We start from the raw sequence: 23,104 nt of genomic DNA on the forward strand, positions 1-23,104 counted from the left end.
GTATTAAAAAGGGGGGGGGGGGCGCAGTGTCGGTATTTTCTTAAAGGGAAAGTACTTTTTTTATGTGTGAGTGTCACAATGAGTATTGCTTTTATGACCCTTTGTAGATTGGATGATGTTAGATATCTGAAACATAGGCAACATTAAACAAAAGAGGTATGACTACCTGTGCTCCAGCTTTACTTACTTTTATACTTTACCATACACTCTTTCTTCCACAGGCATTTCCTATTCAAAACAGGAACAGGGACCACACCGCTGTTCAGTACTGCAACGCCAGGGTACACAATGGCATCCGGCTCTGTTTATTCCCCTCCTACTCGGCCACTACCTAGGAACACTCTATCCAGAAGTGCTTTTAAATTCAAGAAGTCTTCAAAGTACTGTAGCTGGAAATGTACCGCACTCTGTGCTGTAGGGGTCTCAGTGCTGCTGGCAATACTGCTGTCCTACTTCATAGGTGAGTCCCATTTTTTATAACTGTCACCATGAATAGGGATGTCTGATGGATTGTATATGGACTGTGACATACTAACCTTTAACTAACAAAGTTTTTGGTAACGGTAAAAACCACAATGATATAATGAAAACTCCCAATTGTTTAGAGGAAATAGAAAATCTGAATATTTTGCAAGCATTCTGCAGCATGATAGTGGGTGAATTAACTTCAAAGAAGTATCTGAACTGCAATTAAGCTATGTGGTGTCTAGTTCTTATAAAAGTATTTGTAAAAAATACAGGCTGTAAAAATTGTGAATATAACTTGCAGCATATCCATGGAACTCTTTTCCTCTCATTTTGCATGAAATATAACTAGTACAGTGTTTAGGAATACTAACTATCACTTAATTCATCATTACATACACATATGTTTGTGTATAGAGCTAGAGCAAAAGTCTAATACAGACTTTTGTTTGCTATACAGGGAAAATAATTGTCCAAAAGGACAACATACAGAGAAGATGGAGACTTACTCCTCTCTTATGGGTTGTTTATTTGTAATTATTCTCTCTTTTCTCTATTTGTTTGTTAAATTCCATTTCCCAATTTTTATTTTAGAGGATTTCCTTTATTTCTTCATCTAACTATTTAATTTCATAAATGTTCGCTATAAATATTATATAATTTGAGTTTTAAGCACTTAATGGGGGCAGCGCTTGTCTGTGAGAAAAATGTCATTGACTTTAATAAGGAAACAGAACAGGTTATTTTTGTGCTGGGCAGCGCTTGTCTGTGAGAAAAATGTCATTGACTTTAATAAGGAAACAGAACAGGCTCTTTTTGTGCTTGTAAATTCCACAGATTTGTCCAGATTACAGATTTTTTCACTTCTGGGTCCATAAATGATCTTCAAAGACTTTCTTTTAACTGATTTGTTAATTAGAAGTTTAAGTCACCACAGTTATGGAAATATAAGTGTAAGGGTCTGTTTTTTGGTATTTTTTGACTCAGATTGAGAGTCTTAAGAAGTCAAGGAAAGAAAATAGAAAGAGGAGAGTCAATCTCTCCTTCCCTCCCTCTTTTTAAAATCAGTGTAAATTAATAATAAAGTCTAGAAGGCCTTATAGTCCTTAAATCTTCATTGCCTTTGTTGAAACAGGCTTGCTACTTTTCAATCCAAAGCACAGCATAAGCTGTATAAAGCCTTTGAAGTAGTTCTTACTGGCTGAAGCTCCTGTGAACAACACAAGAAACTGGGTAGCTGGAGAAATTCCTCTCTGACCCAGCAAAGCAGAGCTCCCTGAGCACCCTTTCCACCTCAGCTGCCAGCCCCAAAGAGCAAAAGGCATGTATGCAAATGTAGGGCTTGCCACTGCTGTCCAGCCCCTTTCAGTCATTGGATTTGTGGATGTTTTGTGTGAATGTACACAGGAGTATAAAGGTGTGATTTAGACTTAAGCTGTGACACTACATCTTTTTTAAAGTGGGATTGAAATAATCCCATTTATAAAACTCATTAATTGTGCTCAGTCTCCATAATGTTGTCTCATAAGTCATCAGAAGCAAACATCTGCTACTAAATAAATACGTAAATACGAAAGAAGGAATTCAGTATGAAGTGTCACTGTCAAGAACTGGGAAAAACAGCCATACAGATAGTAAAATATTGAAGACCTGATTCTGCGCTGAGCTCTACACTTTGCTAGCCCCAAAGAGCCAGATTACTTATGAATCTGAGGGGCACAAGAAGATAGCTGTACCAGATTATTTCTCCCACAGGCACATTAAGAAATACAAGCATGTCTAATGCGCCTGTAGTCCTGTATTCGGGAAAAAGAGCCGAGCTTTCCAGTGAGTGAGAGCTTTCAGCTCCACACATCATTTATTCACATACCCTGTAAAAAAAAAAAAACAAATATAGCTGTACAACATTTCATGGGCGCATGCCAGCTCACATCCTTGCTGAAATAAACAATGCACAAGGGCCTTCCTCTGCCCATAGTCAATAGGGAGCTCTTTGCCTACTGGTGATATTACACATATTTCAGCTAACTCAGCAATCTAAATGTAAAATCCAGCACTCAGGGACACTCTCTAGAGAACTTTGGGTCCATAAAGCCATGAATGGATTACACTCATTTATATATGTGGTTTTCCCATCTCTACAGATGTAATATCAGAAATACTCTCCATTTAATAGGCCATCCAAGTATAAATCGGTGGAAATCATTGATGTAGGATGGAAATGGCCCTTCATCTTGGTTAACCATTTCATAGCATAGGTGTGAAAGGAAAATGACTGAGTAGGAAATTGGTCATAACATAAAAAGATGGGAAGGACTGTGGTATTGTGTGACCTCTAGCATCACGTGACATGCCTCTAACACAGTGGTCTGGGTAGTCTGCTGAGGTTTACAGTAGCTGAGGTGGTGTGTCACATTTGTAAAACCAGTTTGAGACATGTTTTGAACTTGTTGCCACAAGTGTGAAAATGCTACAGGCCTTGCTGTGAAATATGCCAGGACACATTGTTAAGGAACATAGTGTCGCTGGTGTCCACTGTGTGACTTGTGGCAGCTGCAGACTGAAGAACTAATAGGACCACTCACCCGGTGAATGGTGGTGTAACTCAGAAAGGCAGAGAGATGAATGTGTCATGTCCAGGCTTAGTTGCAGTGGATATGGGGTAGAGAAAGTGACTTCAAATCCCACTGCTTCTGCTCAGGCAACATAAGGCAGAAGAGACAGTTTGCTAGACTTCATGTCTACCTTCGCAGAACTGCTCAGTCAATTACTGCTCCGTCAATTAGCCTAGCCAGAGGAAGGAGCTGCATCGAGAGTCTGGTCTGTCTTGCACTTCTTCCATCACTGTGACAGGAAAGACTCCTACATTTACAAAGTCTACAAAGAGGAGTTGAGAGCAGAGGATGTCAGCATGGGGAGAGACCAGAGCAAACGCTGCATTGTAAGGTCACTTAATGCAGTCTTGGGGGTCACAAGGAGTTGAAAATGTTATTTCAGTCTAAAGGAAAGAAAGTCTCACTTCTAGCCTCCCCGCATATTCTTGCTTTTCTAGCCCTCATGGTCTCTCTCAACCATTTTGCAATGTACAAAACATTTACGTTTACCATTCTTGTCAATGAGACCTGCTAATTTTTAGAGCAAATAGAAGTGAGTTGTGGAAAATGTTGGTCCTTTGTTTAGAGGCTTCATCTACTGTTAAATAGTCGAGAAACAAGGAATTAAGCAACAGAAACATGCAAGTGCTAAACCAAAAGATAGTGCAGCAACATATAGAAGAGTGGAATTAAAAAATAGCTCTAGTTTAGAGTAAAGGATTCAAAGAAAAGCTCCCTGAAATAATGGGTTAAAAAGATGGTGAATAAAGAATATAAACTGTCTTGTTTTGGAATCAAGATTACACTGGAATTTCTTCAAGCTGCTCATTTGCTTAACTGCTATCCATAATCAGATTTGCAACCAAGGAAGAAAACGACCAAGTTTTTTCCAACATGAACATTTGAGAAGCTTTTTCCCTGTTTGGAAGGCTAGGAAGAGCAGTATTAAATTTAAGCCATGAAAGAGTAAGAAATATGAAGTTGCCTTAGTTTGACCTCTTTCTATATACACATTAATAGTTTTACCCAAACTTAGTACAGGGAGTCTGTGTGAGAGCCAGAAATAGAGTCCAGCTTTACAATGTGCAAAACAAAACAGAACTTTGTCCTCCTTTTCCCCATGACTTACTGCTTCGTTCAGCATCCATCATTTGCAGTGAATGAATGAAGGGAAAGTTTTGTAGAGCAACTCCTAGGTCAAACATAAGCATCAAATCAAGGTTTCGTATGTAACCTCCATCCTTCAGTTCTACCTTTTGGGATCTTCTCTGTCCGCTCTTGGTTTTATTAAGGGGAGGAGTTTGTTGTTCTTGGGTGTGTTTTTTTTCTAACAGACAAATCCACTGTTCCATTACAGAGAACTACATCAGTCAGGAGGAGTTGTTTCCAATATGTTGTTGCATAGCACAGACTCTGAACAGCTATATTAACAGACTGATTGGTACTGTACTGATTATTTCTTCTTTAGTGTAGATTCAACAACTGGATGGAATTAATGAGAATTTGGGGACATCAGGGCCCCTCTTTCTTCCCCAGGAATTGCTTTGGCAATTGATTCTCCACTGCCAATGGCACTATCTTGACATTGTCTAGGACAATACAAGAAGTTAGTGCCATTTTCACTGTGCATGGAACTGAAGAGGTGAGCAGTTTTCCTCAGTCAGTGCTGGAATTACACAATACCAGATTCAGTCAAGTAAGCTTGAAGAGCTGTACGCTGGAAGATTTCATGCATCTGTCATGAATGTTGTCTTATGTCTACTAAATAGGTTTCTATTAACATAAAACATACTTTGAATATACAGTGAGACCTGACCTATTTAGTCAGGCCTCTGCTGTCCCGACTTCTTCACAACAATCTGTCATACTTCCAAGTCTATTGAGCATTTTACCCTCTGTGTACCTTGGGATTGATCATTTTGTTAGCCTTAGCTCTGCAGTCGATGGTCAGGACAAGAATATGCACCAGCCAGCTATTCTTTGTGATAAAGCAAATGTTTAAATATCAGTGATAACAGAAGGACATCTCTTCTGTAGGGAAAAAAAAAAGGAAAAAAGGAATTTTATTTAATTAAAAAGGCCACAGGACTATTTTTATCGCTACTGCTTGCTGTGAACAGTTAAGCAAATCCATTTTGGACAGAAAAGAAAGCTAACATTTAGACTTAACAACTGAAACATCTTCTGAGAAAACATATATTGTAGTTTATATTTCATTCTATGAGAAACAGTAGAAAAACTGCTGTTCTGCTATGACACAGAGATGACCATACAGTCATAATGCAAGCAAATGAAATGTGAACCAAAAAGAGATACCAGACTTGAAAGCCGTGTTTGATAATTACAGATAATTCATATTTTCCACATTTGTATAAAAATAGATACATTGTGCTTATTCTGTGGTTATTATATTGTGCATTCATGCTTTTTGTCCATCTGAAAATGTTACTAGTTTTATCATCATCTCAAGACATTTAAAGTAAGCTGAAAATTTATATGCTAATAGATTTCTAATAATGGACAACTATATTCAGAGTTGTCTCAAAAATTTATTGAGAATAATAACAGAGCAACTTAAGAGGTTTTAAGGTAGAAAGAGAAGAAGGAGGTGGCCAGGAAAAACAGCAAACAAGTTCCATCATTAGAGGAGACTGACACAGAAGGATGCAGGGTGTGAAAATTACAGCTGAGGGTCAATTAACTATCCTGCAGGTGAGTTTTAAGTAATCCTTAAAAATTAGAAAATTGTCTGTTTCTGCAGACTGAGGTTAACTTTCCATGTCTCCAGTGCTGTTTCCAAGTTTGTTGTCTGTGGTTCTCCCATATTACTCAGGATTTAGCGTGACAGCTGCTGGCATTCACATCTATTCCCAGATTGCAGAGGACCAGATGCCTTTCCTGTTGGGCTCAGTGGCAGAAGTCATAGTAGGGCAGAACCACCCTCCCCAAAAATAATGGACTTATAACCATGACAATTATAGAACTGAATTTTTGTGACTAAAGCAATGACTAAATATACCTGTAATCAAAAGGAATCTATTTCACTTTATCAATAAAGAACAATATAATATTTCTTTTTGATTGCAATGCCAAGTTAATATTATTCTGCTGTTTGTAAAGCTCAATTACTGCCAGGAATGAGGAAAACAACTTAATTAATAATGCCATTTAAATGAAATTTTTATTACAATACCCAGCATAGGTATTGTAATTAACAGGCATGAGGGAGAATATAGTTTAGTTGCCATTAATCACCTTTACTTTCATTATGTGTTTATAGAAACTGTTTTTCTCTTTGACCTGCATTTAATTTTGAGTATTGTAATGCTATTGTCACTGAGAGCTTCATCAAGAACTTTTGGTTTTTTGCATTCTCTCCCCATTTCTCTCTGCTTCCCTAGGTTCTGCTGGGTCCTTAGCTATGACTGGAGCTTCACTGAGGTGTGTGGGTTGGAAATATGTTCTCTGTCTGCAGATATGTGGCAGATTTTTACAGTTTGCCAGGTTTATGCTCTCACGCCATTTCTCTTTCCATCAAATTAGAGGCATTGAGGTAGCTAATACATTTATATATCTGATTCTAAAAAAAAAAAATCAGAAATATTTCACCTTTCCTCTTGGTCTGTGGTCATCATTTGAAGAAAGTGCTCTGAGATTTTATGGTTTACCAAATCCACGTATCACAATGTATTCAAACTACCATCCAAAAATCTACAGCAGGGAAACTTCTCTTATATGAACCTTTCTGAGAAAGCATATCCGCTATCTAAGCATGGCTTCTTAGTGTTGTCCAGTTGCACCAAGCACTTAGGAGGACCACATCAATGTCTCATGTTCTTGCTCAGTGCATGCTTATATCTGGAGCTGTGAAGGCAGCCAGTGTCTCCAGCACTATAGAAAGTACATCACTCCTTGCAAAGTCGTAGGCAACTTCTCATTTTAACAGTCCATGGGGCTTTTAGGGAAGGCTCCGGGTGTCTCTAGGACATTTGGAGGCAGCAGCAGTGTTCCCTGTCATCCTTTCTTTTCCCAACTTAAAGGTATCTGGTATCAGTTCAGGCTTGGTGGGAGTTGGAAGTGGCTGCCTCTCAAAGAAGCTGTGGATTAGGTACATAGTGATGTCTTGCTTCTGTCCAGAATGGACATTTCCAGGTCTCACGCAGCTCCAAATGTCATGGGCAGCCAGAAGCTGGCTGCCTCTGATGGCAACGCCGTGTGTAGGGCTCTGCCTCCCCAGCATGTGTGGCTCTGCTCTGCGCCTGTCAAAATCCGTTTGCCTGTTTTAGACATCAGTGCCACATGCTGCTCTTCTCTGACAGAAGAGCAGGAATGTGGTCTGACTATAAGGCAGGACCAAAGGGTGTGTGGTCTCTTGAGAGGGCCTTCAGTGTGTGGTCGTATACCTGGTGAATGCAGTACAGCACAATTATTTAGCAGGTAGTAACCACCTCCTGAAATTTCTAAAGGATTTTAGCATCCTGAATGGACCTTAGGAAAGTCCTCGAAGTCTGAAGTACCAGTCTCCTAGTTCCATTTCAGTACTTCATAATTTTTAAAACCAGAACTATAAAAGCCGGATAATTGATATTTGTAGGCCATGCCTTACTAACATCGGTTCAGGCAACTCCTTTCAGTCATTTCTGACATGTTCTTTGTAAATGACAGTATTCAGATACACATGTGACTGTCCACACTGTTTTTATGCTTTAACATGAAGCTTAATATTACAGCTAGTACTTCCATGACTTTCTGCATTGCAGAGATTTTCAGCTATGTCTAACATGAGATAAATGTATTTTCCTTATCCCATAGCCATGACTTTTAGATGTCTATAGGAGTTTCATATAATGTTTACAGCATTTCTGATGAGCTCATTGTGCCTCCTTAGTGTAGAAATACTTTGTAAATGATAATGTAATTTCTTATGTTTACCACATTCTTTCTTTCAAAACTGGGAGGCAGAGAATGACTAGTCAGAAAATGAAGTTGTGATACTTTACCACCGAATTGGGCTGAAAATGTTTTTAACGTCTTTCATTGAAATTGGTCAAAATCTAAACATACTGAACATCTATGTCTTCAAGCATGAACATTAAATATACTTTCTTGTCTCTTGCAAGAATACCATTATGGATAATGCCTTTAGCTGATGTTTTTTAAGCAAAGATCTTGTTGCTGTGTTTCAGACTAAGTGCAAAGCATAATATAATATTTACTATTTCAGGAGTGCACCGTATTAATATTTGATTGGTGTTGTGGATGTCACATGCTATTATTGTTAGTGGCACTGAGAGTAAAACATTCATTGAGAAGGATAATCCTCACACAGAAGGATGTAGGAACATGTAATTGACAGTCAGGAGGTTAAAAGAGACTTGACAAGATTTCAAGGGATTAAAAAAGTTAATCCGTCAAGGAGCATACCCACCTCTGCTCCGAAAAAGGCTTGTATTCTAATTAAGATTTATCACAAGGTTTTTGGCAATAGTCCTGTCACCCTTCCACTTTTGCCCAGAGGAGCAAATTGAAACTCAGTAATCCTGGCAATATAACAGGTGTGGTAATAAACTGCAAGATGACATCATGTCATTGTCCATAGGTACCACACTGTGTCATTCTGCCATCATACTGCGATGCAATATGATGGTTTTTCAAAATCTGGATGGTGTTTCAGAATACTGAAGTCTCTTGCGAGCACGTTATGTAGAGATGTGGGCCCTTCTGTGCCCCTCCTATAATCTTCTGGCAGACTCCCAAAGAGTAGCAATTTTTCAGTCTAATGAGAAATGAAGTTAAAATACACCAGCTACTTTTCTGGATAAATAGCAAGCTTAGAGTAGTTTAGAGATGTAGTTCCTATTTTATCAATGGAGGTAAACGTGTGGTATATTTTAGTAGTATGTAAGCATATGTAATACTTCAAATGTATACTTATACTTAAGAGGTTTTGCAAAGCAGATATGAAATTACTCAGGTGATAACTCAAGTTGTTGTGGACATAGTATTACAGTCGTCTCTTCTTTGCTGGTAGTTTCCATTAATTTCTAACTCGTGTCTGTGAAGAAAGAAGCCAGCCCTTAGAGACGTGCTGTCTGCTGTGATATGTGAATTATAATACATAATTCACATATAATAATTCACATTATAATATGTATTAAAACTGGTAGTTTTGTGTATAAATTGCATCTTTTATAAATTGCATCTTTTCTGTAGATTGCAATCTTTTCTTGAATCTTTTCTGCGAATAGAACTGTTTGGTCTCTTTTTGAATGCTTTAAAAAATTCATGCTGTTAAAAATGTCTGATTTAGATGAGGTTTTTGTAAACCTCTCCATACACAAGCACTTTAGAATAAAAAGGTCAAGTACATGTGTCCAAACTTGCTGTGAGCAATATCATTTGATGTTATGTTTATGACTGAGATCGCAGGAACACATGGGTTTTATATAGATGTAATTACTCCACTGCAGTTGTTAATTATGGATGAAAGTTAGGTGTCCTCTGAAGTAGACAGGAATCTTTAAATATGAGATCCTTATTTTCACATGGATGCCATTTCAGACAACTTCATTCACAAAAACAAAAAAAATTGCTGTCTCTTAGGAATCGTCACCTCTAACAGCATTTGTAGTTTTATAATCCAGGAAAAACAAATGTGCTACAACTATTTATATGATGTGGACATTTGCACTTGAAATGCTTAATTTCCCTTAATAATAAAATGAACCAAACCAAACCAGAGTGGTTTTGCCAACCTATTTGATGAAATAGGACCACACAAAAGCATCTCTTTTAGTAACTCTATAGGAGGAGTAATATAGCGGGGAGTTAGGTATTATAAATGAATACCGGCCATTTGGAAAATTAGCTAGGCCCACAAACCTTTAAGTAAAGAAACGGATAAGTTTCCTGTGTTTTTTATTGAAAAATACTTCTAAGTTACCATTACTATGGTACAGGAAGAGTAGTATTTTTACTTCAATAATACTCATTAAAAACTCTAAAACAACAGCCAGCTGTGTAGAGTTAACACCCTTTGCTAACCACTGATTTACATGAGTTTCACAAGGTGTAACACAATAACTGGGTACAACAAATTTATCTTCACTTGTGAAAGCTCCAGACTCATCTGTTGTTTGATCTTCTCTTTCATCTTTGAAATGCCAAGTTTCACACCAGTTTTTATTGAGGCATTTTTGCTGGACAGTGGGTCCTCATTTGACTTGCTCCAAATCTTTTCACACTGCCAAGGAATAGTTCTTCATGTTTTCAACTTATTTGCCAGGTTTTTGGTTCCCAGCAGCTTCTTTTCTGTCTCTCTCCTGTTAAAAATCTCAAGTAGCGGTAATGACATGCAGGTATCCACATGTTTGAAAAGGAGAGCTACAATCCTTCTTGTTATTTCAATTCAGCTGGAGCCAAAAGTAGAGGATAATTTTAAAACACATCCTTATTAGTGATCCAATATCTTTTCACACAGTAAAAGGAGTAGTTGGTTTTCTCCATCAATTTTATAAGTGACTGCTACTTTAGAGCTAAGACTGTCTGTTCTTAATATCACCTGTAAGATTTTATAGTTCAGTGTTGTGGGTGATTTTATTTTAAGGGGGAAAAAAATCAATGTGAAACTGTAATCCGAACTTGTTTGTCCCAAGGCCTACATAACACTTAAAAAAATACAAAGTGGCTTACGAACTGGCTTGCAAGCAACAAATCACTGGCCTTACAAACAATTAACAGTAACATTGTCTTTATGTCATAGGTTCCTTTCATAAATCATATATGATAAATTATTTTTTCTGTTTGCTTTTTGTTAGTAGTATTTTTCATGTACCTACAGTATATCATTGCTCACAGGAATAGTTTCATAAAAGCCACGTCTCACTTTAGTGAGGCCTCTGGAGGAACATGGTGTGTTATTCCAATGCACATAAAACGCATTAATGACTATATAATAAAGGATGCTCCGTGTAGTAGCCAGTCCCTCCTGTGTGTCTCTGGCCCAGACACACAGCTGCTTAGGCAGTCGTGATTCCTGGTGATGTAGTGAGGAACTATGTCCCTGTGAGGAACTGAGCTAAAACAGAGGGTGGAGGAGAGGTTTCAGTAGGGGGATGACTGCAATCACTGAGCTGACTTCAGCCTTGTTTTTTTCAACCAAGGATTTTCACGAGATTGCTTATGCAGATAGCTAATGGCTTAGAAGTTTATACTGGAGGTGTTGAGGTAAGGTAGAGTTGTGTAAAAAGGCCTCTTTGATGTTTAACTCAGCGTGTCTATTCTGGTTTTAAATACGGATTTAAGTGGAAATTCTGTGGTTTTGCAAGTTGATCTGCATGTAGTGGTTGGTTTATGCATCTACATAATTGCACAGTTCAGGTACGTGAGTGGTAATTATTATGGATAGATCTGAATCAACGTGAAGAAGTTTTGTAAAGAGGTTATAGGTTATTTTGTTTTGTCCTCAATCGCGTACCTTTGATCTACAAGTGGACCACGGTAATCGTGATATCATGAAGCCTAACAAACAGCAAAGGATTAGAAAACCTATATATTGACTTGCACGTTCAATCAACTTGCATATGATCTCAGCAGGAAATTCAAAACAAAAGCTAATTTATGGAAAAATATGTAGTTCTAATCACAGTTTAGCTCTGTGGGGTTCCAAATAACACACTACAATCTCTACATACAGATGCTTTCATCTTACATTCCAGATTTGATGACATTCCAAAAGTTCTTATCAAACCTTATAATCATCTTTTATTAAAGCTTATTACATTTCTCCTTATTGCATGTTTGCTGTAATATTCTGTCATTCTTTATATGGAATAAAAAAGTTTTGATCTTTTTTAGCCAGTCATGAGATGGAAATATGTAACACAAGTATTTCACTATATACTATAAAATCCCAGCTCAGTGTGTCCTTTGCACATCACATTAATTGGCCCCTCTTTCTTTTTCCTTTGGTTCTTAAATCTTTTCATCAGACTGCGCTTCTCTATGCCATCAACATGCAAATAGGTTATGCATGATCATATAGTGCCATTTTGTTATTATTATATCCCTCAAGATATCTGTGGGTTTTTCTTGGGTTTGGGCTTTGGGGGTTTTTTTATAATAAATAAGACTTTTGAACTATAAAAATAGTTGGACCTGTTCATTGATGCTCTTGCCTGAGAAAGATGTTTCCAGTGAATTTTGAGACATTACATTGGCATTGCTTTTCTTAACACTTCTGTTAAGAAGATGTCACCCTGAGCAAGACTTCTGTTGGAGTTGTGGAAAAACAGATAAGCACAAACCTGAGCCTCAGCTCTTTTCCAGAAAGCGAGTTTAAGGGAGGAAAGGGAAGGAGTTAAAGATTGAGAAGGAAGATTGTAAAGAAATGCCTGAAGGAATACAGAGAAGTAATTATCCTGCAGTCTTAACCCAGTCTTGAAAAGCATAAATCAAGGGAATTTTTTTTTCTCCCCCACAATACTTGACAACAAAATCATTGATTATGACTTTATTAGATAGGAACCCAAAATTTATGGAATGTTTTTCATGCCTTTGTATGAACTGAAGGAGACAAAACAACCCTTGTCTCAAAGGAGTCAGCAATCTAATACGCACTTCCCCATCATTTCTGTACCTGTAATGATTTTTCACCATCTTGTTAACTGTCAACAGCATTATCTGGGGGGAAAAAAAAAAGCCATGTTCAGGAGAAAGCCCAGGATAATACTGAAGACTATTACATGATGAGGAATGTTGGATGATCATCAGAATAAATGGACAAATCTGAAACAAGACATAACAGATACATTCTTATTTAAATAAGAGGCTACTGAATAATGATCTTTGTTTCTGTTTTAAGAAATCTGGATTCTCCCTTAAGCTTTGAATATAATGCTGTTGACAGAATTAGACCATTGTTATATAAAAATCCCTGGCTTGACAACTAAAATTAGACATCTAGCCATACAAGTTTTCAGAGGAATAAACGTTCCATTTTTGGGTGAATGTAGTAAAAACAGTTACACCAAGACTACCACACATCTTTCTTAACAGTTCAAATGCAACAGTACTTTAAAATGGCATATAATCATCTTTGATTAGTAGTCAAAGAAAGTAAGTTTGCCCATAGTAGATAGCTGATATCTTTGTTGCTGTATTTTTTCTAGGCAATGTTTTGTGATGAGTTTTGCAAATTCTTTTATTAAAAGGTTCCAAGAGAAAATGAGGAATAGTGTATAAAGGTTGGATTTTTTTGCAGGTGAAACAGTAAAATCAATGGACCCATTCAACAGTTCAGGATAAAAGGAAAGAGACAACACTTTTTCAGTTACTGTATTGATCTTGATAGGTATCGCTAAGTTTTTCATACAATGTTGTACTGAAATGTTTTACATTCAGAATATAGGTTCAGAAATTTTTATATGATGCTCCTGGTGGCTAACCTTTTGAAGATGCTCAAAAGCACGTACTTCTAAGTTATTTTAAATTTAGAAATAACAGGCTTTTTGTTGATTTGAGAAAAACTAATAAATAAAGAACTCATCTTTGTAACTTTTAATTCACTTTATTTAAAATTTTAATTAACTATTTTTAATTCACTATTTGATCTGCAGCAACATCCAAGGCATCCTATTATCTTAGAAAAAAGCAAATGAATGCAAATCACTGACAGTTGATTTGCACATCTTCTGGTCCACTCCAGGTCCTTCAGAATAAAATAGGTTTAGATTCTAATTATAGCTGCAAGAAAAATATATGGGAGATAATTTTAAAAACCACTTCAATGTTCAAATATTTCATTTGAAAATGTATTGCCAACAGGGAGATGAACTAGAAGATAATCCTTCAACTAGATTGAGCAATAATTGCAATTTGCTTAGTTTAAATTATAATCTTTTTGCATTGCTTTAAATATAAATGATACTCACTTTTCCTTATGTGCAAGTGTGCATATATATTATTCTATTAATTCTAGGGAAGCAATTTTGTAAATCATGGTTTGAAAGCACCAGCACCCAGAAATACGTAGCAGTAGCAGTCCTGGAAGACGAGTTCAATATTTTAGCGAGAAGCTCATCTTCAAGCACAGCTTCATGAATAATAAGACTTGTTTACCATACCTTGTAGAACGCATGGGAGAAAGGAAGGAGGGTCGCCAGCATCATTCAGTTCCTCTTGCCAACTTTCCCCACAGTGTTGAGTTCTTTATGTTTATAGAACATATGCCATAGGCCTTATCTCCAGAGGTCTTGGGGAGATGCTTGCTACTTAGAGATGGCCAGTGTTTTTTCTTTCTGCTGTCTAGTGTTAATTTTTCATCTGTCATCATTCTAAGAAGAGCTGGAGGAACATTGGAAGTCTCATTTCCCAATTCAGGCAACTCTGTTTCTGCTTCTTTCTACTTAAAAGAATCCTCCTATCTGTGAATTCTTGTTCCCCTGAAATGCGGTGTCACCTTTAGAATTCTTTCACTGCAAAAAACGAGTTTACCAGATTCAAAATGGAAGCTGTTGAATTACTGGCACTTCTGACCAGTACTTCAGAGACTTCAGACTCAAACTTCAGTTACCTCTCCAGTTACTGTAGTGCTACTTCTGTGAATAAAGCCTCTGCTTATGTGCATATGGTTTTGCTTGTTCATCCTTACTACCTGCATCTTCAGTGCTTTCACTTGCACAGCTCATAGGGTGTTTCCTGTGCCCTTTGTTTTTCATATGAGCCTATTTGTCACAGTACTTTGAAAAAAGATGTGGTTGATCCTGGTGAGCTACGATAGAGATGCCCTTGAATTTTGACCAGAACAATAAATTTCTCTGGTTTTTACTGCATATTGCTACTCTTTCCTACAAAGAAAAAAAATACTTTCTTTCTGATAGTAATCATAAACCCCAGCATTGTATGTATACTCACATCTGTGTCCAAACTTTGTTTTCTGTTCAGAGCTACATCCTGGATACTGGAGGATGCTAACAACTGTCTAATTTCTTTATCAGCTAGCTGTCCCTATCCTCTTACCATTCAAGTGTATGAAGAGGAAAAAAAAAATCCAGACAAGCCCAGTTTTTGCTAAATGGAGAAACAGCTACATAAATTGGTTTTCTCTTACAATTCTTTTTTGTGCCTCTCGTAACTTTGGCAGAAGAGAGCTTTGAGCCAGTGAGCGAGGCAGCGAAGGGAAAGCACTCCCCAGTCAAATGCAGCAGGTAGTTGTCAGCTCTCACAGTTCTAGTTCTGCATAAATTATCTGTCTCTCTTACCACCTACTAATAAAGAGGCTGATTTCTTTTTGGCTTGCTGAAGAAAGTCTCAAAGAGGGTTTTGAAGTGATAATACAGTGTGTTTTCTCAAGAACAAGTTCCTTGTAAAGAGAATGCATAAAGCACAGCAATACTAGCTTGAGAAAGGAGCATGCGAGACAAATGGGCTGGCAATGTTAAAAGAATGGAAGGGCCTAATAGCAGCAACTTCTTCCTGAAGCAGATTATTGTAAATTGTTTTACACAGTGTAAACTAATCATAATATTTTTTTTCAAGTGTTTGCTGTGAAATGTATTCTTAGTTGCTATTTTAATTCTTGAGTGGAAACGAAGGCCTTGCAGACTGATTACCAACCAAAATAACGGCTTGCTGAAGAAAGTCTCAAAGAGGGTTTTGAAGTGATAATACAGTGTGTTTTCTCAAGAACAAGTTCCTTGTAAAGAGAATGCATAAAGCACAGCAATACTAGCTTGAGAAAGGAGCATGCGAGACAAATGGGCTGGCAATGTTAAAAGAATGGAAGGGCCTAATAGCAGCAACTTCTTCCTGAAGCAGATTATTGTAAATTGTTTTACACAGTGTAAACTAATCATAATATTTTTTTTCAAGTGTTTGCTGTGAAATGTATTCTTAGTTGCTATTTTAATTCTTGAGTGGAAACGAAGGCCTTGCAGACTGATTACCAACCAAAATAACTAGACCTCAATTACAGAGTGAAAGGTAAGATCAAACAAGCTTGAAAAAGCAGTTTAAGGTGGTTCAGAAACCCTTCAGTGAACTGTGTGGTGACAGATGATAAGATTACCTGATAGCCTGTAACAAATGATAGCATTTTTGTACTAACATCAATGCTACTGTAGGTATAAATGCACTCCTTTAATCTGAGCTCTGAATCTTTTGAATATCCCAGTCCATTTGGCATGTTGTGCTTTGCAGAAATATAAAGGGAGGGGGCAAAAGCCCAACTGTTGGATTGGTTACTGCTTGTATGTTTGAGATTGGTTCTGGAGAATTCAGCCATATCCACCAGCACCACCCAGACACTGGTGCTGTGTTCATGCCAAGAGCAGCACGGATCCTAGAGGACTTTTTCCTCTCTGATGCCTCTCCTTCCCACTCTGTTAGCGGGAATGGAGTCCTCACCATTTAAACTATCACTGTACTCTAAAGGCTGGCCATAATGCTGATAATTTGGCCAGTAGCAGTACAAATACCACCTTAAACAACTCTGTCAGTCCCAAGGTAAACTGCTATCATAACTCCAGCAAGTGAAGATGATCTGTTGGTAGCTAGAGATTACTTTGCAGAATAGAGATGGAGACTGAAACAGCGGAATAGGCAGAGGATATCATCATCTGTTTCTCTACTTAAGAGGAACACGATGGGAGCAATCATCCCGGTCTTGATACAAAGATGGCTAAAGGAGGCTTTTGTTAGGGTTTATGGGCACATTTGGAATTGTGACAACCCATCTTTTCTCCCATCCCCTGAGGGTTCATCCATACTTGCAGCTGTGGGTTATTTGGATTGAGATGTTGTGGTCTGTGATCACAGCCATCACAAGCTGCGTGCCTTCTGGTTAGAGGCATCTGGCATTCTCAGACAGGTCCTTGCTACCATCAGAGATATGCCAGGACTGAAAGTTGTTCCACTGTTAGTACCCTCATAGATTTGGCAGACTCAGAACTAGTTACTGTAGGAAGGGTCTCTTGTCTTCATTGTCATTGTCTAACACCAAATAAATGCCAAATTGAATGGGAATAAACCAGACCTGACAGGCAATATCCAATCCAAAAATCAAGAAACTGCTTTACATTAGATTTGGAACTAAAATAGCAGCTGAGAATAGAGAAATGTATTTTGCTTTATATGTTTCTGCTTTAATTTTGCTTCATATATCAAATTCTTTATAGAAAGAAGTAAACCTACCATTTCTCTGAACATAACAGAAACAGAGAAGGGGATTGAACTCTTACATCCCCATCCCAAAGGTGGAAGAAAGTCTTTGTCCTTTTCTAGACCTGAGGAAATCAAACAAACATATACACCACTGCAGTCTGCCTGCATCATTCCCCCTCTGGAAATTCAGAACTAGTTCATAACATTTGACTTGAAGGCCTGAGACCCCCAGCTGAGGTGTGCTCTCAGTGTGCAGTTACCAGTGCCAGGTGCTGCTTATCAGACTCATGGGGGCATCAAGAATTTTTAACAGGTGCCTTGCTGTCCTTGTAACACTGATAAGGGCTTAAAGTTTGCTTTTATATAGATGGCTGGCTAAGAAGAGACCAATCTTAATCAACAAAATAGTGCCTGAATTTGTCTTAATCAGTCAATTTATCCATGTTCTTAAAGTTCCCCATCTCTAAAGAAATTGTGCCTTGTATTTTGATCCTGTATCAACAAGCCTAATTCCTTCATGTTGTTTTCATATGTTTGTAGTGAAAGGAGAGTTCTCTAAATTCCATGTGCTGTCTCAGAGAGATTACATACTTGAATTATTTAGTGTATTAGTATACCCTGTCAGTTTTGGGTTGTCATTGGAATTGTCAAGCAACATTTTTGGTCTGCTTCAAAAATATTCCAATATTTACAATCTGTGAAACAGCTGCATGTATCCATCTGTTAATTTTTATTAAACATTGTTTATTGAACTTGGTGCTAGTTCAGTGTCAAAGTTGAGAGAGCGGTAGTATTTTTGAAGGATACAACTGTTACCATCTTTGACAGTGAAGTACAGTGGGACTCACATCAGTACAAACACAAAGAAAAGGTAGTTGTCACTTACCTTGTAGTAACTATGGTTCTTTGAGATGTAATCAATATAGATCCCACAGTCCTTGCCTTTGAAGACTTCAAATTCCAGCTGTTTTGAATTATGAGGGAATGGCTAGAAGGTCCCCTTCTGATCTCCCAGTGGAGCATGAAGAGGCACAGAGCATCTACATAGCACCACCAGACAGAGCTGTTAATGATGTTCTAAGCTCATGTGTTTGAAGGGATGCACTTCTAGAGTTACAAAATGTCACCTTCTTTTTTTCTCCTGAAGAGTATTAAAAGTGATAAGAAGCCAGCAAAGTTAGGAGAGGTGATTTAGATCTCCAGACTGAAGACAAGAAATGTACTAGGTTTGAATCATGAAATATTTAGCTATTTGCAGTCTTTCATTGCTGCCAGTGAAGTGAACTAGTATAACAGATAGTAGAGTTTGACCCTAGGGATTTTGATGAAATATATTAAAGCAGATACAATCATCAGATGATTAATACATAAATAAGAATTTCAGCTGAGGTAGGGCCAAAATAATAATGGCTAATTCTAGTGATGTGCCAAAAATGGTGGTGGTTGGATTTATGGTTTAACAAGAGATGAGAGGAAAAAAGAAATAAGGTTTTAGGGTCAAGGAACATTCTACATTATCAGGCTTTGACAGGCAATTTAAAGTCTGAGAAAGAAGAGTAATAGTAGAGTCAGAAACTTGGAACAAAGAGAATATGCCATCTATAGTGAGGATTTCAGTCTTTGAAACATTCAGTATTAGGTCTTTGGTTGCATTCTGGTTTTTTGTTTTGTTGAGGGTAAGGGGGAGGGTTTAAGGCAAAGACCTGGCAGAGAGGGTCTTAATTCTGCAGTGTTCACTGTCTCCCTGACTAACTTCCACTGATGCCTATTCATCTTAAGTAAGGGTTGCCATGGTCAATACAGAGAGATTGAAAGATCAGAGATGAAACCAAAAGGGATGAAGACTTGTTTGTCATTTTGATAGAAGAAATTAATAAATTAATAACTTGAACTATAGCAGTGGTCTGTTTCAGAGACAGCAGGAGCAGAAGCAACAAGATACAGTGAATTATCTCCCTTCTATTTTGCACTAATAGTTAAAATTCATTATTACAGAATTTTTTTCCAGTATATTTTTATTCCCCAGGAACACTGAAAGACTATTTTAGCTTTGTAGATAACTGCTGTTGTAGAATGAGCAAACCCATGTTATACCAAACACAAATTAGAGTAATTACAATAAAATTAATTATGGTGATATCATAGAGTCATTGGAAGAGAAGGAAATACACCACAGGTGGCAAGAAATTGCATATGTTATGTGTATCACAGTATAGCATTAAGGTGATTTTTTTTTTCCGTATTTTTGCTCTAAAAGTTTAGACATTCATTCATTAATCCCTGGTGATATCAAGGTTCCTTAAGTAGTTCCCCCTAACACCATAGAAGGTTGACTCTGTCTTTCATAATTAGCTTAGCTAAACTTTTTAACATGGTATCACCTTTCTAATAAACGTGGTTATGGGGAATTAAGTAGTTCAGAAACCTAGCTTATGCGTTATCATTATCGGAGCAAAGTGCCCCAGTGTCTGGCTGACCAGAACGGATCCATCTGCTGGTGAAATAATTTATTTTCGTAGGTCATTTAGGAGCTCACTTAAATGATTTGTCTCTTCAGAAGGATCAAAAATGAAAAAAAGAGAAAAGGACATAATTACTGCTTATCCTTTTGAACATTGATTTGGGACCGGTAAAAGACTCAAAATGAGACTGGTGAGCTTTCTGTCAACTGTGTTCACCGAAAGCACTGTATCATTAAAGGACAGTGGTAGTAATTGCTTAGTGCCATTGCTAAGTTGAACTATTAGTCTGTGAATGCTTGTTCCTGTAATTTAATTTTTTAATGTATGAGTTGCTGTTCTGCTGTGAAGCGTGGAAAGCCATTATTTGTGCGATTTGTCATTGTGGCTAAAAGCATCAAATAACCTGTATCCTTTACCACCAGCAATGCATCTTTTTGGCCTCAACTGGCAGTTGCAGCAAACTGAAAATGATACATTTGAGAATGGAAAAGTGAATTCTGATACTGTGCCAACACATCCTGTAACAGTACCTGCTGGAGAAAATGGTAAGTGAAAATGCTCCTTCTTTCGGAGCATTTCCTTTCTTTGTGTCTTACTTACATCACCAGACGTTAACGCTTTTCCTCCAAAACTCTGTATTTAATGGAAGTACAGAGCATTTGTAAGTAATAATAATTTTAAATAGACATGTAAATATTAAACAGGAGTTCTATTTCAATTGAAAAGAACGCACCGTTCCTCCTACCTAGCATGTGAAGGGAGTGATGAATCCTGGGCGATAATGTTATCTTACTAGGAAAGCTGGCTGTCAACCAAAATTCCTCATGGGAATTTACATGTAATATTTGATGAGAATAGAAGAGCTCTTATCACATCCAGAGAAGCAGAACCTCCGCTTACTCTAAAATCTTTGATAACATAGTGATTGTTGTGGGGTCTTCAGAGGTAGCAGGATGGTGCTGAGGCTGCCTTGGACCATCCTGTCTGAGGGGCTGGGGTGGCTGGGGTCTCGTGCTGCAGAAATGGCCACAAAAAGCCAGGGAGACCGAGGTGACAGGACACACTATTTCATAAGGGGGACCTGATACCAAGATTCAATCTTTGGGAGTCCCAACGAGCTCTGGATAGTTTTCAGACAAAAGCCTTGTCTGTGACAGGAGAGACATAATCTCTTTTTCTGAAGAGTTGGCACCAGAAAAGGCACTTCAGGGAGGTTTTGCATGTTTTTGAAGCTTCTCTCTTAGCTGTGTTTAGAAGGCAACTCATGATCAAGAAGCTTCCTACGGCATGATGACCTTGCTATGGAATGGCTTGTGTTTCTCTCTACAGATGATGATGTTATCTTCTTTTTTTTTTAATTTCTCTCTTAAATTTAATAGGTCACGTATAATATGTTCATTTGTTTTCTCAAAGTCTCTAGCATATAATATTGAGTCTGAATCATCCAACCAATATATAAAGAAAAAAAAAACAAACCAAAAACTTTATTAATTTTGTTGTGGGAACTTTTAAAATACAAACCACATAAAGGGATTATTTTTTATCGACCTTCTTCCATGTTGCCCTTTAAGATTCTCAAAACATTTAAGAGCCTGTGCACTTTTGGCTAACAGAGGCTTTAAAATCAATAGTTTTTGAATGGAAGACTTGATTTAAATGGTTGATGAATGCGGTGTTTGCTTCATTACACAAAAATCCATTTTTCCTTTCACAAGGTAGAGCTGACCTCCTTACCACTGAGAAGGAGGAAGCCTCTGCCAGCAGCTGACATCTTGAAAATTTTTCAAGTTATCACAGCTCCAAGTTATAGAAAATATACAGCTCAGTTCATTCTTTTTGTCATCTTTGTAAGCATATGAAACTTCTCCAGTAGGACTTTTTTCATTTCCTTTACCCTACTGCCTTTTTCTTGCACTTAGATATTCATTATCTCTTTCTGTGTTCTTAGTTGTTTTGAATTAATAGCAAAAAGCTACTCTATGGTTGATGAATATTGATGCTGCGGTGACAGCTCATCATCCCACTGTCTTCTGCCCTGAGTAGCCAATATACTTTCTTGTATAAAGTACATACATATTTTTGTTAAATATTTTATAAATAAAAATTGTTCTCTTTCCCTTGATAATTTTTAATTTTTTTTACAAATTAAAACCTGTTATACTTTGCTTCAAAAATAAAAGGAAATAACAAACATATCATATCCCATTTTTCCTTTCTTCTGTCCCTAAATACTGTACAAGAGAATAGGGTTAATTCCATCCACTGTTAAAATGCTGTCCTCTGCAGAATATGGTAAGTGGTCATTTATCAGCATACATCAATGCTAAACAACAGACAGACCAGAGAATACACATTTTAAACCACAAAAGGAAAGTTAAGCAGAAGGGAAAGTGTGATGACTAGATGTGAAATTTAAGGTGAGGGCTCCTGTGCTATCATACTAGTTACTGAAAACTGTAAGGAAGAATCAATAAAGCCTTGGTCTGAATACTTGGACCAGTGTACAACTTTCAGTACTGCCTCTCTTCAGCCCCCTGGTAATATCCTGATACTCTGATTTAGATGGGAGAAATTCCCAGTGTTGTATGGGCCAGGCATTTTCCTTGACACTCTCTCGTCTAAACTTTGGATAATCCTGGGCCTGCTTTGGCTAGAAAATCATAGTCCACTGTGTCCTAGATCCCAGGTATTCACTTGCCATTCAGAAGTACAGGTACTTTGTGTGATGAATTAGCAAAGCTTAAACTTGAAAATGCACCCTTATGACCTCTGAAGAAAATTCAGCTGTGGTTTACCTAGAAAAAGCTAGTCATAAATTGACAGTAAAAGCATGTTAAATCATCCTTAAATGCAAATCATTTGTTAAGTGAGGCTTGAATCTCTGAACAAGCCTTTTCCAAAGGTTTTTTGTTTGTTTCTTTTGTGGGTGTTTTTTTTTTCCTCTCCCAGTGCTTCTCTCTATATGAACAGTAAACTGCTGGCAACATATCACCTGCTTATCTAGACAGGTATGATTCAGGGCTGCATAAGGTGGCATAAGAATGTGTGTTTTCTATGGATATGATGAATTTTATAGGCCATTTCAGTTTAGGTTCTCCAAAGTAATTTGTAAGCCATGCTTAATCAAATACAAACATTTACTTGAGGTGCATCAGTGCTTTATCTGTTTTTATAACTAGGCGATAGAAAAGAAAGGTTAAAAAACAGAGCTTGTTTAACCATTGCGTTCTAGCAGTTGGTCACATCTCACATGTTGCTGACTTTATTTTATGCCATATAAAATCTATGTGCAACTCAGAACTGCCTTTAAATAAGATACGCTTAATTGCAGATTTTTAAAAAATACAAGAGAGGAAAAAAGTGGATGGGAAAAGGGGCATTTCTTTTGGCTTACTTAGATGCACTTTTTGAGATTCTTTTCAT

The 23,104-nt window shown here is 37.4% G+C and overlaps 1 protein-coding gene across 1 annotated transcript in view; it reads left to right on the forward strand.

Annotated features, from left to right (window-relative positions):
* TENM3 (teneurin transmembrane protein 3) overlaps positions 1-23,104 on the forward strand; it is a 352,902-nt gene that overhangs the window by 230,779 nt on the left and 99,019 nt on the right. Inside the window, 2 exon segments of the mRNA XM_009277346.2 lie at positions 222-460; positions 20,104-20,226. Coding sequence (XP_009275621.2) covers positions 222-460; positions 20,104-20,226 — 362 coding nt within the window.

This window comes from Aptenodytes forsteri, unplaced genomic scaffold, assembly GCF_000699145.1.
Source record: "Aptenodytes forsteri isolate BGI_AS27 unplaced genomic scaffold, ASM69914v1 Scaffold65, whole genome shotgun sequence".
Classification (NCBI taxonomy): domain Eukaryota; kingdom Metazoa; phylum Chordata; class Aves; order Sphenisciformes; family Spheniscidae; genus Aptenodytes; species Aptenodytes forsteri.